The sequence below is a fragment of the Culex pipiens genome, chromosome 1, assembly GCF_016801865.2.
Source record: "Culex pipiens pallens isolate TS chromosome 1, TS_CPP_V2, whole genome shotgun sequence".
Classification (NCBI taxonomy): Eukaryota; Metazoa; Arthropoda; class Insecta; order Diptera; family Culicidae; genus Culex; species Culex pipiens.
Genome location: NC_068937.1, coordinates 78,989,647 through 79,007,471, shown reverse-complemented (window position 1 = coordinate 79,007,471; position 17,825 = coordinate 78,989,647). Strand labels below are relative to the sequence as shown.

The 17,825-nt window shown below is 47.7% G+C and overlaps 3 protein-coding genes across 3 annotated transcripts; 1 reads left to right on the top strand and 2 right to left on the bottom strand.

The window, feature by feature from the left end:
• Positions 1-6,746: 6,746 nt before the first annotated feature.
• LOC120427706 (uncharacterized protein K02A2.6-like) lies at positions 6,747-8,691 on the bottom strand. Its single transcript, XM_039592604.1, has 3 exons — positions 8,605-8,691; positions 7,724-8,389; positions 6,747-7,676 (listed from the first exon to the last, which is right to left on the bottom strand). The coding sequence occupies exons 1-3, from the start codon at positions 8,689-8,691 to the stop codon at positions 6,747-6,749; spliced, it is 1,683 nt and encodes a 560-aa protein (XP_039448538.1).
• Positions 8,692-8,840: 149 nt separating this feature from the next.
• LOC120427705 (uncharacterized) lies at positions 8,841-9,899 on the top strand. Its single transcript, XM_039592603.1, has one exon. It carries the CDS (start codon positions 8,841-8,843, stop codon positions 9,897-9,899), a length of 1,059 nt encoding a protein of 352 aa, XP_039448537.1.
• A 4,910-nt stretch (positions 9,900-14,809) lies between these two features.
• On the bottom strand, positions 14,810-17,536 carry LOC120427704 (uncharacterized protein K02A2.6-like). The gene has a single exon (XM_039592601.1). It carries the CDS (start codon positions 17,534-17,536, stop codon positions 14,810-14,812), a length of 2,727 nt encoding a protein of 908 aa, XP_039448535.1.
• Between the last annotated feature and the right edge of the window lie 289 nt (positions 17,537-17,825).

The following is a 17,825-nucleotide window of genomic DNA, read 5'->3' as shown; positions in this document are numbered from 1 at the left end:
AGAGGAGGAACGACTAGAAGCCTAGTCGAAAACCCACGAGTGTGGCTGTGAAGGAGAGCACGTTATGATGGTCGGCTCTACCAAATCGGTACACGTCTCGATGGTCACAGGAGTTGAGAACCCACGAGTGTGGCTGTGAAGGAGAGCACGTTATGACGGTTGGCTCTACCAAATCGGTACACGTCTCGATGGTCCAAGGAGAGGGCTGCATATGACTAACCGATCAAAAGCAACGCGATTCTTGGGCGCGGTTAAACCCTCGCATGGACTCATATGTATGTAGAACAGGAAATGGTTCTAGCACCCGGCATGGATCCTGTAAGTAGACTAGTGCAGAAAATGCAACGCCTCCCCCCGAAGTTATACCGAAAGGTGGTCCCGGGGGGAAAAGGGCACGGCGTTCAAGGACTGGTTTAGTGGGTCGGGAAAACTCTTTTGGTTTTCCCAACCCCACACTACCTGAGAAATGAATTCTCAGGTGTCTGATAGCAGATTCCGACCTTGTAAAAAAAAAAAAAAAAAAAAAAAAAAACACACACACACACACACACACACACACACACACACACACACACACACACAATGACCCCGGAAGTTTTTGGTTGCATAATGTTTCATCAAGCGTTGGAAACATATTTCAAACGCAGTTTGAAGAGTTTTGTATTCAAATACTACAAAATATTACAAAAATTCGTAAAATACAGCAAAATTCAAACATTGATCTAGAATTCAACTGTTATCGTGACTACCCCCCAGAGTTTCTAGTTGCAAAATGTTTCATCAAGTATAAGATACATTTTTCTTAAATAATCTGAAGAGTTTTGTACTCAAGTACTACACAATTTTACAAAAATACGTAAATACAGTAAAAAACGTACATTGTTCGAGAATCTGATTTTTATAGCAATGGCGTAATATTGAATGTTTGGCCCTTTTGAAATGTTAGTCTTGATTTGAAAATTTTGAAAATATTGTTCTCGAAAAGATCGGAAAATTTCACAAATGTTTCATATATTAACATTGAAAACCGGACCATTACTTGCTGAGATATCGACATTGAAAAATGGTGGGTTGTTTGGGTGAGACTTAGAAAACATCAATTTTCCTGTTTTTAAACCTTTGCATTGCAATATCTCAGCAACTAAAGGTCGTATCAACAAAGTCCTAAGAAGCAAAATACAGAGAATTTTCTCAGCTTTTCAAAAATATTTTTTTCCAAAAGTGTGCAAACATTAGCATTAGCATTAGCATTTTAGGACGCCCTATCCACGGATGGCTCCACAACGCTTATCCCACTGTTTGGTGTGGTTGTGTTAGACCCTCATCCGGAACAATAATCCAACACGGGAGATACCATGTCTTCATCTTTTGATGAGTGTGTAATACAGCCCAGGGCATAAGGGGGTCCTCGCCGGGTCCAAGCTATCCTTTGGGTAGCGGAAGAAATGTTAGTAAACACCTATCTAAAGTGCGTAAGGATCCCTACGTCACCTTAGTGGTATAGATGTTTGTAGGGTGGTTTTGGACTCAATGTTAGTAGGAGAGGTAGAACCCTAGGATATACCTCGAAAGGTATTACGGGCGAATCAAGTAGAGTTAGTTTGTTTTAATTATTAAACAGTACAAATTGTACAGTGTAAAAGATGCATGATTTATAGATATTCTTTTTAAAGCCACGGCAGACACAACGCGACGAAGCCGTGCATGAATAAATTGACTGTTGTATTACTAAACCAATAATTTTCTCCGGAAAAGGCAATGCTGATTAAACATAGTTTTAACATATCTGCTATTAAACTCAAGCTATCGACTGTAAGAGTAAAGATAAGTTAAAATTTTCATTTAAATTATTATGTGTTTAAACGAAATTCGAGGATAAAAATGATTTAACGCATTATTGGAATCATAATTTTAAACTTTTACAGTGATGCGGAGTGAAAATTTATGATTTATTTTTTGTTTTATTTAAATGTAAGAATTAGAAGGTAATTTACAACGACCGATTCAAAATACATTCTTAGTTAAACTTTTATCTTTTTAGGGTAATGGGCTTAATCAGCATATTTAACAATTTTTAAATAAATATAATAAAAATCGAGCTTAGCCATTCGTGGTAACCGTTTTGCTTCCAGACGAAAACGATTGAACGGAAAGAAAAAAAAAAAAATCTGAGCAGGCAACACCGATCTCTAAAAGCTCAATCCCTACTTTCAACGAAACCCACACATTTGCGTCTCTGAGCGTTGGGTATCGGATACCTGTGTGTGCTCAACATGGAGCGAACTCACCGAGAATATTTGCAGCAGACACGCCAACACACCGACTTTCTCGGTCTACCAGCCACACTCTGCCAAAAAAGATGACGATGATGATGACAACGATACACACACTAGCAATGCCACTCCACTGAAGCACACAGACTCTCTCTCTCTCTTCTGCACACGCTCTCACTCTCATGTAAATGCAGGAACAAACTCACCGGGAGCTCAATTTGCGATCACCTCAACATCACCCCACAAAGCTGCCATCTTCCATTGCTAGAGAACCTTCACTCACGCACTCCACTTGTTGCACCAATACATTAACGGCCATGGAATGAACAAAGCGATTTCTCAGTTCTCTCTGTTTCCGACACGACAAAGTTCATCTCTGCGCACCAACACACTCAACTGCCCGTAACGAAGCGAAGACGCCACCGGATTGGAAAAAATGTCGAAATTATTCGTCACAAAATCAACATATTTCAGCCTCCACGTACGGAAATTTCACAAAACCCCGTCACACAACAACTGCCCGGGGGTAGCCGAACAAAATAAACCCGAAAAACAATCCATATCGCACCAAATACACATTGAAAAGTACAAAATTTGAAGACGCAAAAAGACGCGAACCGGACACGGCAAAAATGAAAAAAATGAAGTTCAAAATTTTTTGCGACCAATATTTCGATTTTTTTAAAAAAATCAGTATTGATTAAAAAATTCATAACTCGGTCAAAGATTTTTTGCACAACCTGGAAATTTCTGAAAAGTTGGCATTTTATGTCCTCTAAAATATATCAAAAAATAAAAAAAAATAAAAATAGTGTTTTTTTGCAAATCAAGTTTTAGTGATAAAAAGTTAAATAAAAAAATCACAAATTTTTTTTTACAGTGTATAATTTTTTTTCAGTGTAGTCTGTATCCATACCTACAACTTTGCCGAAGACACCAAATCGATCCAAAAATTCCTTCAAAAGATACAGATTTTTGAATTTTCATACATCATTTTTGTATGGACAGCTGCCAAATTTGCATGGAAAATTTTATGGACAAACTAATGATGCAAAATGGCTTCTTTGGGCATACCGAAGGCACCAAAAAAGTTTCAGTCGGATTAAAAAATACAAAAATTAAAATTGAAGAAAAAAGACCGATTTCGTAGAGAATTGCTCTCCTGCGAAATGAAAAGTTCGCAAGAGATGTCGAACAAATTAAACCTTATTCCAAACCTTTTTGGAAACTTTCAAAAGTTCTTAAGAAACCTCAAAAACCAATCCCTTCTTTAAAAGATGGTGATAATATTCTATTAACTAATGGAGAAAAAGCTCAAAAACTTGCTCAGCAGTTTGAGAGTGCTCAAACCGAGTGCTATTCCCGAGCAGACGGAAATAACTTGGAAAGGTCAGTTTTTGATATTGTGAGAAGATCGAAATATGTTATTGGGATGATCGGATTAGTTGTTAAAATAACAAAAATCAATAACAAAGATTTGTTCGAAGAATAACTTAAACTGTTATTATGTTGTTATTGCAATAACAACCCGGGCAGAAAGTTGCATCTTGGAAAAATCTACCCATGTTCGTAAAAACACGAACAAGTCAAGTTCACCCCAGGGTATGGTTAAGAGATAACCGAACATGGCCACGAACATAAATTGTTCGAGGCGTATCTGCGAAAAATCTTGTTGAGTTTATTTGACCAACAATGCCACATCAAGTTGAGTTTATAGTAGCAAACAACTGAAATCTTCCAAAAATCATATCAAGTTCATAAAGTAGATTTTGATCCCAAAAATAATTTTATTGGTTTTTAATGCACCCCGCCACAATTCAGACACCCCCCCCCCCCTTTCTTCCTCTTCACAAATATGAGTAATATTGCAGGAATATACGCACCTACATCAAAACAAGATTTTTCAAAGTTGAACAATTATTTTACTTTAAAAACTCATTAAAAAAAATTGTGGAGAAAGCGTTGAATTGCCAAAGTGTCACAATAATTTTCCAAATCACCAAAAATCCAAAGTCTCTATATTCCATTCCATTAAAAATAAAAGTTTATGAAAATATTCCTAAAATTGCATAAGTCCAAAAATCCAAAGTAAAATTTCAAAAAGCCTGGTAATGTTTCTTATCAAAATAATTTTTCAAAATGTTGAAAAATTTCAACTGGCTGAGAGCAAAAATTTCGCAAAGTCCTGAAAATCTAATAAATTCTACCAAAAATCTTGTCGTGATACGGATCCCGTAAATTTTCTAAGTGCCGGAACGATTTTTGTAGGGGGTATATCAATAATTATTAAAAACCGACTTTCGAATTTCAAAATTTCAATGAAGACGTTTTGTTAGGGACATTATCTTAGGAACAAACTGAGGTTTTTGCAAAAATCGGACGAAAATTTCCTGTAATTTCGACGAATTTTCCGAAATTTTGGTTCAAAGCAAAAATAAACATCAAAATAATTTATCATGTTTCCAACCTCCCGAAAATTTTCTAAGTCCCAAAAAAATGCTTTTTCAGTAAAAAGTAAAGAATTTAAAAATATACGCAAAAATTTCAAAGTCCAGCATAAATAAAATCAAATTTTAAAATATCAGCTCATGAAAAATTATTCTAAGTGTCGGAAATTGAAAATTCTGTCAGTGACTGCAAATTTTGCTAAGTCCAGTATAAATTTGAAATAAAGTCAAAATAATCATTTCATGATGTTCGGGTCAAATTTTGGAAAAAATAAAATTTTCGAAATTTTTGCTAAGTCTAAAAAAACTACCACTAACAGCTCAATATCAACTGTAGATAATGCAGTATGATCATGGAATATACTTTCCATGATACGCAGTCGGTTTCAAAAGTCGGCATAACTCGAGGAGTTTACAGCAAGATGCGAATAAACAAGCCAAGATAGTTCGAAGTTATCGCTACCAACTCACTTTCCGCCCGGGAAACCAATAACACAGAAGGAATCATGAAGGAATAACAAGATTTGTTATTTTGTGCGGAGAGGTGGAGCAGCATAATAACAAAAAATGTTATTGCACTGGTATGTCTCCATAACAAAAAAAGTTATTGTTTTGGTTTATTTATAATTTGCAAATAAACCTGCAGTTGCCATAACTCCTCTGTACTAGTCAGGGCTGCAGAGTCGGGTACCTCCAAGCGACTTTGAATCCATACTTTGAAGACAACTCCGACACTGGATGCAGGATATGAAGTCAACGACGACTTTAGCTCTCCAAAAATACCCGACTTCACAGATTCCGACTCCAAGTAAAAGTTGCTGAAAATTAGATGAATCCGATGCAGTCTCCGAGGTCACACTCCAGCTCGAACTTCAATGTCAGCTCCGACTTCCTGGCTCTGTGAAAATAATAACAGTTTTTGTTATTCACACTTCAAAAATTCTCAATAAATAAATCAATTCCGTTAGGGAATATAACAAAATAAAAAAAAAGAACTCTCAAAAGTTAATTTATCGGATTAATTTTAGCTTGAAACCCCATTTCATGGTGAAATAATGACCCCGATGAAATTGGTCAAAATTATTTCATAGTTCTAGCCAATTTTAGTAAAATCCCTTAGGGGGTATATCAAATAATTAAAAAAATCAACTTTCAAAATTTCAACTTTTTAGAATATTTTAGCTTAAGGATCCCATTTCATGGCCAAAATAATGACCCCGACGAAATTGGTCAAAATTATCCCATAGTTCTAGCCAATTTTAGCAAAGTCCCTTAGGGGGTATATCAAATAATTTAAAAAATCAACTTCCAAAATTTCAACTTTTTAGAATAATTTTAGCTTAAGGACCCCATTTCATGGCCAAAATATTGACCCCGACGAAATTAGACAAAATTATCCCAAGTTCTAAACATATTTAACAAAAGAAAAAATAACAGATTGTGTTATGGACACTTAGAAACTTTTCCATTTGTGCGATTTGTGGTAATTTTATTTCTAAGTCAGTATACCGAACGAATAACAAATTTTGTTATTAGGAGAGTTTTTGAAATGTATAACATTTCCTCTTATTGGCGTGTTATTAAACATTTTCAATATAATATCACTTCAATACCAAATATTGTTATTTTATCAGAAACTGTTATTATTTTTTCTTCTTGAAGTTGATCTTCAGGTTAAAATAATAACACTGTTTGTTATTTTAACAGGATTTGTTTTTGAAATATTATGAATTTTGTTATTACCGTCTGCCCGGGTTTGGATTTCGCCTTGGGCATTCAACTACTCATCAGTTGTTGAGAGTGTTATGTCTTTCGCAAATAACGTACGCGAATTACGACTAACATTAGAAACTTTATTTAAGTCTAAAAACTAATTTTTAAGATGAGCGATTACAAAACGTGTCTTGCTGTTTCCGTTGCTCGCTTTAGACAAAGCTCGCACCTCGCAAGGTGTACCAACCGCACAACGTTGAAAGTGTTGGTGCGGCGTCTCGCTATGGCCAGTGTTGCCATAGCATCTCCCTCTTTAAGACATCACGTAGTGATCAAACCTCGGCGGCAGCCGAACCTCGCGTCCACTCCTGGTGATCGTCGTCGTCGGCACGCAACTCGGCGGAATACTTCCCGTCGAAGCCCGCCGGATCGGCCGTTGGATCACAGCTGGTTCCGGTCCATCGTTGTTGCCAGGTTGCTCGGTGATTCCTGGTTGGTTCGCGCCTTCCGGTTCCACCACAGCTGCTTGCATGACGTCCTCGGTTGTTGGTTTAGCGAACCCAAACTCGCCCAGCAGAATGTCCAGCGGAAGGTTAACAGCGCGACCGCGCGCCTGCGAATCCGCTGACTCGTGCCGTGGACGAAGCTGGTTGATATGCGACCGGATCAGCCCCGAACGTTGGCCGTCCAACCACACGTTGTAGTTCACCGAGCCGAGCCTTTCGATGACCTTTCCTGCCTCCCAGTACCAGTCGTTACGCTTGTGCACCTTCGCATACACCAAGTCGCCAGGTGCAAATTCTCGTCTCTGGTCGTTCTCAGCAGTCGTCTTCATCTCAGCAACCGGTGTTGGTGGTGGTCGCAGTAGGTCGAGTGTGGTGCGCATTTGACGTCCAAACAGCAGTTCACTTGGTGACTTCTGCTCGGTTGTTCCGCTCGGCGTCGACCTGTACGTTGCCAGAAACACGTCGAGTGTCTCCTGCAGTGGCTCTCCCTTGTTGATTTTCTTCATTCCTCGCTTGACGGTGTCCACAAAGCGTTCCGCTTGCCCGTTCGATTGCGGATGGTAGGGCGCGGTGAGGATGTGGGTGATTCCGTTCGCTTTGCAGTAGGACTCAAACTCGTCGCAAGTGAACTGAGCAGCGTTGTCCGACACGAGTACCATCGGCAGGCCAAGGCGTGCGAACGTGCTTCGAAGAAACTGGATCGTGGCCCTAGCGGTCGTGGTCGTCGTCGGGTAGATCTCAGGCCATCGCGAGAAAGCGTCCACGATGATGAGAAAGTAAAGACCATCGATCGGCCCGCGTAATCAATGTGAATGCGTTGCCATGGTCCCGCTGGTGTTGGCCAAGCTTCTGGTGGAGAGTGTGGGGGAGATTTGGCAGCTGCAGCACAGTCCGCGCACTGCTTCACCGTGTCCTCCACTTGCTTGTCGATGTGCGGCCAGTAGACGAAACTCCGAGCCAGGCTCTTCATCCGGACCATCCCCGGGTGACCGTGGTGCAGGCGTTGCAGGATCCGCTTTCGGTAGGTCTCCGGCACCACCACTCGTTGGCCGAAAAGAATGCAGCCCTGAGTCAGCGCCAGGCTCTCCTTCCGGTGGTAGAACGCCTTCACGTCCAGGTTGTCGATTTCGCTTGCGCTGGCCGGCCACTCACCTTCCAAGTACTGGACCACTTTCTTGAGCACCTTGTCCCGGGCGGTAGCAGCGGCGATCATCTTGGAAGTGACAGGTGTGTTGCCAACGGAGTCTTCCAAGACCGCCGACATGTCGTCCTCGAGGTACAGAGCGGCGATAACGTACTCCTCCTCCGGCTTGGCCGCCGAATCGATGAGTCTGGAGAGTACATCCGCGTACCCGAAGTTCGCCGTGGAGACGTAGTCGATGCCAAAGTTGTAGCACAACAGAACGAGTCCCAGTCGTTGCAGTCGGTTGGACGTGTGCGTCGGAATTCCCTTGTGCGACCCGAAGATGCGCCTTGTTCATCGCCTGTCTGTGTGGATCAACTACTTGTTTACCGCTTTAATTTTTGTCGTTTTTACCTGTAAACACTTTGTAAGCCTTACCCGATCGCGCTCCGTTGTCGACTAATAGTCCAGTGCAGTGATAGCTAGTGAAGTTTTTATCGAACGCCGTGATTTCGGTAACTTTTCCGCGTAATTAATATTACATTCCGCGGCACCACCGTTTTTATAAACACCACGCCGCGAGATTCAACCACGCATCGCGACACTTCACTGTGCCACCGTAGCTGCATTCGCGCCCGACGACTACACGAGCACCAGCGTATTTCTGCAATACTACTGTAGCACTCACGATCGCGTTTGGCTCGGCTCGATTCTCTGTGAACTCGGCACGGGTTTTCACCAACTATTTTTCTTCTGTAAATTAAAAAAAATCGTCGGCATGTCTGGTGTGGAGGCACAACTTGCTGACACGTCGAAGAACGTCATCATTTGTCACTCCTGCGCTAATGATTTGGTCGGTGAATATGTCTCCTGTCAAGGATTCTGCAACGCGGTTTTCCACCCTCAATGCTGCGGCATTCCGTCCGAGTCGATGAAGGACGTCATATCGCACCGTCAAATCTTTTGGCTGTGTAAATCTTGCTCCAATCTCATGCTTGATTTGCGGCATCGTCGATCCGTCCAGTGCGCGTTTGAGGCCGGACAGGAACTATCCTTGAGCCATCACAACCGGATTGTTGAGCAACTCAAGACCGAGATTGTGACGGAGCTGAGAGCCGAATTGAGCTCGAACTTCGCCAAGTTCATTTCGTCGAACTCGCTAACTCCGAGGTCAGCAGGCCGCGGTGTGGGCGGTTCGGTTATTCCCGGAAATCGTCGACTCTTCGATATCAACCCGAGACCTGTCCCCGGAAAGGCTACCGACGCGCCTCCAGAAGTTACCAGCGATACGTGTCCTCCACCCGGCGAGTTTGCCGCCGCAAACGAAGGCCCTCGTTTCTGGCTGTACCTCTCTCGGGTTTCCCGGAGAGTAACTGAGGATCAAATAGTCAAACTAGCCATCGACCGTCTCCGTACAACCGACATCCTTGCGACTCGCCTAGTTGCCAAGGGTCGCGACGTAAGCAAAATGAAATTTATTTCGTTTAAAGTGGGGATGCACGTGAGCCTTAAAGCTAAAGCCCTTTCTCAATCGACGTGGCCTGAAGGTTTGGTGGTTCGCGAGTTTGAGGATCGTTCCAGCGAAAATTTTTGGGAACCAGCGGACGGAGTGAACCCATCCCAAAGTCTCCAGTCTGCGCCTACTACGCTGCCGCTGACCACACTACCGTTACCAAATCCTACGTCGCCGTTCAAAACACCGCAACCAAACCCATCGCTGCCGACCACAACGCCTCAACCAAACCCTACGCTGCCGCCGAACTCGACGCCGATGAGTACGGAGCCCGTTTCTCCAATGAGCACCTCGTCCTTGCAAGCCAATACCCATTCCGACTAACGTCCAACATTCAACTGCCACCTGCCCCCATCACATCGCATAGCAATACCATGATTAAGTCACGCGTCGTCTCAAGCCGCCTGGAACCGGAACGCCTGAGCCGCAGTATCATGGAAGCCCCTTATCCCCCCGTCACAGTCGAGCCGTCACCTGGTTGCCATCGCCCGCCACGTTCCTGCAAAAGTCGTTCTGGTCCTGTGATCGGGGTCGGAGACGGGGTCTTCCAAAACCCAACCTCAGGCAAGTACTTCCGTTGCCCAGAAATGCCCGCCGCTGAGTTTTTCTCACCTTCCAGCGCTACCGCACCAACTGCCGAAGTTAACAGCTTCCTGTTGCCCGCTCACGTGTCCGCGTCGCCCGTTTCGCAAACCGCCACCAGATTCCAGAACTTGCTACCGCTGGCTACCACTGGCTTTGGGAATCCAGCGCTACCAGCCGCAGAGTACCTGGCACTGCGAGCCGTCGACACCTTCCCGTACTCGATTCCGTCGATCGTCGCTGGATTTGGTAACCCTGCGCTACCAACCGTCGGGTACCTTGCGCCGCAAGCCGTTACGTCCCCGCCGCCCGCTGTTTCAAGTTGCCCGGAACCGGAACGCCTGAGCCGCAGTATCATGGAAGCCCCTTATCCCCCCGTCACAGTCGAGCCGTCACCTGGTTGCCATCGCCCGCCACGTTCCTGCAAAAGTCGTTCTCGTCCTGTGATCGGGGTCGGAGACGGGGTCTTCCAAAACCCAACCTCAGGCAAGTACTTCCGTTGCCCAGAAATGCCCGCCGCTGAGTTTTTCTCACCTTCCAGCGCTACCGCACCAACTGCCGAAGTTAACAGCTTCCTGTTGCCCGCTCACGTGTCCGCGTCGCCCGTTACGCAAACCGCCACCAGATTCCAGAACTTGCTACCGCTGGCTACCACTGGCTTTGGGAATCCAGCGCTACCAGCCGCAGAGTACCTGGCACTGCGAGCCGTCGACACCTTTCCGTACTCGATTCCGTCGATCGTCGCTGGATTTGGTAACCCTGCGCTACCAACCGTCGGGTACCTTGCGCCGCAAGCCGTTACGTCCCCGCCGCCCGCTGTTTCAAGTTGCCCGGAACCGGAACGCCTGAGCCGCAGTATCATGGAAGCCCCTTATCCCCCCGTCACAGTCGAGCCGTCACCTGGTTGCCATCGCCCGCCACGTTCCTGCAAAAGTCGTTCTGGTCCTGTGATCGGGGTCGGAGACGGGGTCTTCCAAAACCCAACCTCAGGCAAGTACTTCCGTTGCCCAGAAATGCCCGCCGCTGAGTTTTTCTCACCTTCCAGCGCTACCGCACCAACTGCCGAAGTTAACAGCTTCCTGTTGCCCGCTCACGTGTCCGCGTCGCCCGTTTCGCAAACCGCCACCAGATTCCAGAACTTGCTACCGCTGGCTACCACTGGCTTTGGGAATCCAGCGCTACCAGCCGCAGAGTACCTGGCACTGCGAGCCGTCGACACCTTTCCGTACTCGATTCCGTCGATCGTCGCTGGATTTGGTAACCCTGCGCTACCAACCGTCGGGTACCTTGCGCCGCAAGCCGTTACGTCCCCGCCGCCCGCTGTTTCAAGTTGCCCGGAACCGGAACGCCTGAGCCGCAGTATCATGGAAGCCCCTTATCCCCCCGTCACAGTCGAGCCGTCACCTGGTTGCCATCGCCCGCCCCGTTCCTGCAAAAGTCGTTCTGGTCCTGTGATCGGGGTCGGAGACGGGGTCTTCCAAAACCCAACCTCAGGCAAGTACTTCCGTCGCCAAGAAATGCCCGCCGCTGAGTTTTTCTCGCCTTCCAGCGCTACCGCACCAACAGCTGAAGTCAAAAACTCCCTGTTGCCAGCTCACGTGTCGCTGGCCGCCCCTGGCTTTGGGAATATTTCGTCACCTGCCATGGAGTACGTCGCGCCACAAGCCGTTACCACTTCGCCGCCCGCCGTTTCAAGCCGCAATACAAGTTCGATCGATTTCACCATTTACTATCAGAACGTCGGCGGTTTAAACACTACTGTCGAGGAATATTACACCGCCTCTTGCGGCGCTCCGTACGATATCATCGCCCTCACGGAAACATGGCTGAATAATAACACTCTTGCTTCTCAAGTTTTCGGTCCCTCCTATGAAGTCTTCTGGTGTCACCGCGGGCCGCAGAACAGCCTCAAATCCCATGGCGGAGGCGTTGCAATTGCGGTTCGTAAAGGTTTACACGCTTGTTCTATAGAAAATACTCAGTGGAAGAACGTGGAACAAGTCTGGATCGCCATCAAGCTAGAGGACCGTAAACTGTACCTTTGTACGATCTATATACCTCCCGATCGGACTCGGGATGCAATGTTGTTCGAGTCTCACCAGCTTTCTGTGTTGCATGTCCTGTCGCTCGCTGATCCGCAAGATGAGGTGGTAATCTTGGGGGATTTCAATCTTCCCGACCTGAAATGGCGCCATCTTAGGGATGGATTTATGGTGCCCGATCGCGAGCTTTCCTCGTTCTCGCTCACTGCTACGGGTTTACTGGACACTTACAGTACTGCACTGATGCGGCAAATAAATGGCTCCCCGAACGCTAGCGGAAACGTACTCGATCTCTGCTTCATTGCCGGACACGACACCGCCCCACGTTTCTCGGTTGCACCGGCCCCCCTGGTTAAGCATGTTCTACATCATCACCCTCTGCTTCTCGTGCTCACAGAAAAACAGGAAACCGTTTTTATTCCCACCCCCCTCTCTGTCCGCTACGATTTTCGTAAAGCCGACATCGACAGTGCGGTTGAACAGCTGTTGAGCATAGATTGGAACAGCATACTGGACAGCAGGGACGTCGACGCCGCAGTCCAGACCTTTTCCAACGTGTTCGGATACATCATCGATCGACATGTCCCAAAAAAGAACATTCCTACGGACATACGCATTCCGTGGATGACTCCCGAATTACGACGGCTGAAGACAGCAAAAAAATCGGTCCTCAAGCAATTCTCTAGGAATTATTCTCTTCCCCTCCGCGATTACTACCGTCGCCTGAATCGAACGTACAAATCCCTGAGCCGCCATTGCCTGACCAATCATCTACGCCAGACCGAACGTAAGCTGAAAAAGTATCCCAAAGGTTTTTGGAAACACATCAATGAGCAGCGGAAAGAGCAAGGACTTCCGTCCTCGATGTCATTTGAAGGAGAGCTCGCCTCGTCGCAGGAAGACATATGCCATCTGTTTGCGCTTAAGTTCTCTAGGGCGTTTGTTAATGAGGCCACTACTCCTTCCCAGGTTTCTGCGGCAGCTAACAACGTTCCGCTGAACGGACAGTCTCTTAACATCATATCCGTCGATGACTCTTGTCTCACCAGAGCCACTTCGAAGTTAAAATCATCCTGTTCAGCCGGTCCTGATGGCATTCCATCAATCATGCTAAAAAAATGCATCGCGGGTCTGATTTATCCTCTCCGACACCTGTTCAACCTGTCCTTGTCAAGCGGAATCTTCCCTGCGCTTTGGAAAATCGCCTACATGTTTCCGGTGCATAAGAAGGGCGACAAGAGGAACGTTGACAATTACCGTGGCATCTCGGCACTTTGTGCAACGTCGAAGTTGTTCGAGCTGGTAGTATTAGACCCGATATCGTCCCACTGCAAGAGTCTGATCGTCGATACTCAGCACGGATTTCTGCCTGGACGCTCAACGACCACTAACCTGCTGGATTTTACTTCTTACATCCTCGATGGCATGTCAAAAGGCCTTCAAACCGACGCCATCTACACCGATCTGTCCGCCGCCTTTGATAAACTGGATCATAACATCGCCGTCGCTAAGCTGGAGAGGATGGGGTTCAGTGGGAGCCTTCTGAGGTGGTTTAGCTCATATCTTACTGGTCGGTCCCTTTGCGTAAAAATTGGTGATCTGCTCTCGTTCTGGTTTCAAGCATGGTCGGGCATCGCCCAAGGAAGTCATCTTGGTCCGCTGGTTTTTTTGCTGTATTTTAACGATAGCAGTTTGGCTCTCCCCTCGCTGTGTCTGTCTTACGCCGATGATCTGAAGTTGTTCCTCCGTATCAACTCCATCGCTGATGCCCAACTTCTCCAAACTGCCTTGACTAGCTTCGCTACGTGGTGTCATACCAACAGAATGGTCCTGAACCCGAAGAAATGTTGCGTCATTTCTTTCTCTCGCAAGAAAAAGCCGATAACCTTCGACTATCGCTTGCAGAATGAAGTTGTCCCGAGGGAAAGTTGCGTGAAGGACCTCGGCGTCCTTCTAGATTCGGAAATGACATTTAAGCACCATGTCTCTTCGATTGTTGACAAGGCTTCAAGACAATTGGGTTTCATTTTCCGCACCACGAAGCGTTTTACCGACATATACTGCCTGAAAGCTCTGTTTTGTTCGCTCGTTCGTTCCACTCTGGAATACAGCTCCGCCGTTTGGAGCCCCTATTACCAGAACGGTGTGAAAAGGATCGAAGACGTGCAACGCAGGTTCATCCGGTTCGCTTTACGCCGCCTGCCCTGGAACGATCCTTTCCGTCTACCCAGCTATGAAAGTCGGTGTCGATTGATTCATCTCGACAATCTCGAAGTCCGTAGGAACGTCGCTCGAGCCCTTGTAGTTGCCGATTGTTTAGCCTCTAGGCTGGATTGCCCCGCTCTTTTGCAACGTATAAACCTTCACGTGCCAAGCCGACCCCTACGCGACTCTACCCTGATTCGTCTCCCGTTCCATCGCACCAATTACTGCATGTACGGCGCTTTCTCCGGTATTCTACGAGTCTTCAATCGTGTTTCGTCCCATTTTGATTTTAGTTTGTCCCGTGACGCCCTGAAGCATAGGTTTTTCACTCATTTTAGAAGCTAGGTTCAATTTTATGTGTAGCGATTAATTAGTTTTAGATTTGTGTACACTAGATTAAGGAGATCATTGGGGCACAATGGAGCCTGTTGATCCTGACAATAAACAAAGGAGCAGAGGCTGGTGGTCTGTCTCCAGAACGAATCGTCGTCCCAGCAGCATCCGGTGAAACTTCGTGACAGCGTAGACGAGCGCCAGAGCTTCCTTGTCGATCTGCCCGTACGCTTGCTCCGCCGGTGTCAACGATCTTGAGGCGTGCTGGATTATCTTCTCCGAACCGTCAGGGAAACGATGTCGGATTGTGGCGCCGATTCCGGTTTGCGAAGCGTCAGCGGCCACGATAATGTCCAGCGTCGGGTTGTAGTGGGTCAGCATCAGGTCAGACTTGAGCAGCTCCTTGAAGCGCTCGAACGATCGTTGGCAGTCGTCCGACCAGGCCCACTTTGCGTCCTTCTTCAGCAGCAGATCGAGTGGCCTACGCAGCTGGTGCATCTCCTTGATGAACTTCGCGTAGTAGTTGACCGCGCCCAAGAACGAACGCAGCTCGGTGAGGTTCTTCGGCGGTGGCATCTGCGAGATGGCAGACACTTTCCCCGGGTCGGTGCGGATTCCGTTTTGGTTGATGATGTGGCCCAGGTACTTCACCTCCGTCATGTAGAACTTGCACTTCTCGATCTTGAGCCGGAAACCGAAATCTTGGATCCGCTGCAGTGTTTGCTCCAAGTTCCGGTCGTGCTCAGCGCGCGTTCGGCCGAACACCAGCACGTCGTCGAGGAACGACGCCGCTCCTTCCTGGCCGGCGAGCATGTTGTCAACGACCTTCTGGAAGGCTCCAGGAGCGGGTTTCACTCCCGGCGGCAGACGCTTGACCTTGAACAGCCCCTTGTGTGTGTTCATAGTCAACAGCTTCTGCGACTCCTCCTCTACCTCCATCTGCAGATAAGCGTCCGACAGGTCAATCACGCTGAAGAACTTGCTGCCAGCCAGCTTTGCGAAGATGTCGTCTGGGGTAGGAAGAGGGTACTTGTTCGCCTCCAGCACAGCGTTCAACCCGGTCGAGTAATCCGCGCAAATGCGGACCACCGGATCTCCGTCTGCGTCGCGCTGCGCCTTCCGAACTGCCACGATGGGTGCCGCCCAGTCCGAGTAGTCGACCGGCTCCAGCACTCCCATGTTCTGCAATCGGTTGAGCTCCTTCTCGACCAGCCGCTGCGAGTGGAACGGCACTGGCCGCTTAGGCTTGAAGACCGGCTTCGCCCCGTCGATCAGGAACAGCTGGATCTTCGTTTTCGTGCACCGTCCGAGTCCTTCCTGGAACACCGTCGGAAATTTCGCCTTCAGCGCGACACCACACGCCAACGAGTCCTCCGCAGTTGTGAGTTGCTTGCAGAAGTCGTTGATCGGAATGTCGTACAGCCCGAATGCTTCCATCAGGTCGCTCCCAAGAACCTTGAAACCGCGCACAGGAGTGACGTAGCACACGGAACGCTTGGTGGTCCCGCGGAACGTGACGTCACACTCGAACTCCAATTCCAGCGGAAGGGGTTTGCCTGAGGCTGTGGCCACCCGCAGTTCCGTCGGAATGGTTTCTGGGTTGCCGAGCAGGGGAAGTGAATCCGTCGAGATGATGGTGTAGTCCGATCCGCAGTCGAGCTGGAGTTCGATCGGTTCGTTGTTGATCAGAACTTCCACGAACTTGCGCCGTCCGACGACACCTTCCTTGTTGACAGCATACACTCCGTTTGAGTGTCCCCCGCCGTCGGCCCGCTTCTTTTTGTGCTTCTTCTTGCCGCCTCCGGGTGCTGTGTGTGATGCACCTTCTCCGGAACCGGAGGGTTTGGAGCAGCAAGCACAGTATCCTTCCTTGTGTCCCACTTTGCCGCACGTCTTGCAGGTGTGTTTCGTGTACGAGCAGTCTGCAACAAAGTGCATCTGCCCGCACTGCCAGCACGGACGTCGTGGGGTTGCCTTGGCCGGATTCCTGTTGTCGAACTTCCGTTCCGGTTTGCCCGACTCGCGAAAGCCGCTGCGATCCTGCTGGACCGCTTTGACGGCCGGCTTCGGACCCTCAATAACAGCAGTGTCGTGTTTGAGGTTGTCCAAATGCTGGCACTCCAATAACAGCTTCTTGAGAGTCATCGGGTGCTCCGCCGTCTCGCCTTCCATCTTCGCCAGCAACCGGGTCCGGATGTCCTTGTACCGCTCCGACTGCAGACCAGCGACAAAAACCAGGCACTTGAACTGGTCGGAGGTGATCGTCCGGATGTTGAAATCCTCGCACGCTCGGTTGACGGTACTGGCGTACGTGACGAAATCCTCCGCATTCCGCTTGGTCGTCTGCAGACACTGGTAGCGCCGGAAGAACACGGACGTTTGGTGCCCGAACATCTCCTTCAGCGTGTCCACCGTGTCCTGGAACGATCTGTCCGGTGGGTTCTCCGGTAGGATGTAGTTCACGTAGCGGTCGTGATCCACCGAGGACAGCTTCCGCACGAGCAGCCGCACTTTGTCCGCTTCCTCCAGCTTCTCCCCGCCCTTGTTGAAGGCCTCCTCGTGCCGGGAGTACCACTTGTCGAAGACCAGTCCGCCTTGGGGGTCGTAAACAAATTCCGGAATGGTGTTGGAAAGTGTTTCCATCAGGAACTCGTTGTCCTTCGGCTTGGAGAGCTGCTCGAGGAGAGCCTCCTGGGTTTTGGACTGGTTCTCCAAGTAGGCGGTGAGCTGCGCCAGAATCGCCGTGAGATCCGGCTGCTGCTGCGGCCCGTCCTTTTTCGGCGTCACTTTCGGGGGCATTTTGAGGTTAGAAACCCCGCTCGAACGCGAAAACCCGAAAAACGACGCGAAACTACTTCGAACCGAAACTAATCCTCGTCGCCAAACAATGTTATGTCTTTCGCAAATAACGTACGCGAATTACGACTAACATTAGAAACTTTATTTAAGTCTAAAAACTATTTTTTAAGATGAGCGATTACAAAACGTGTCTTGCTGTTTCCGTTGCTCGCTTTAGACAAAGCTCGCACCTCGCAAGGTGTACCAACCGCACAACGTTGAAAGTGTTGGTGCGGCGTCTCGCTATGGC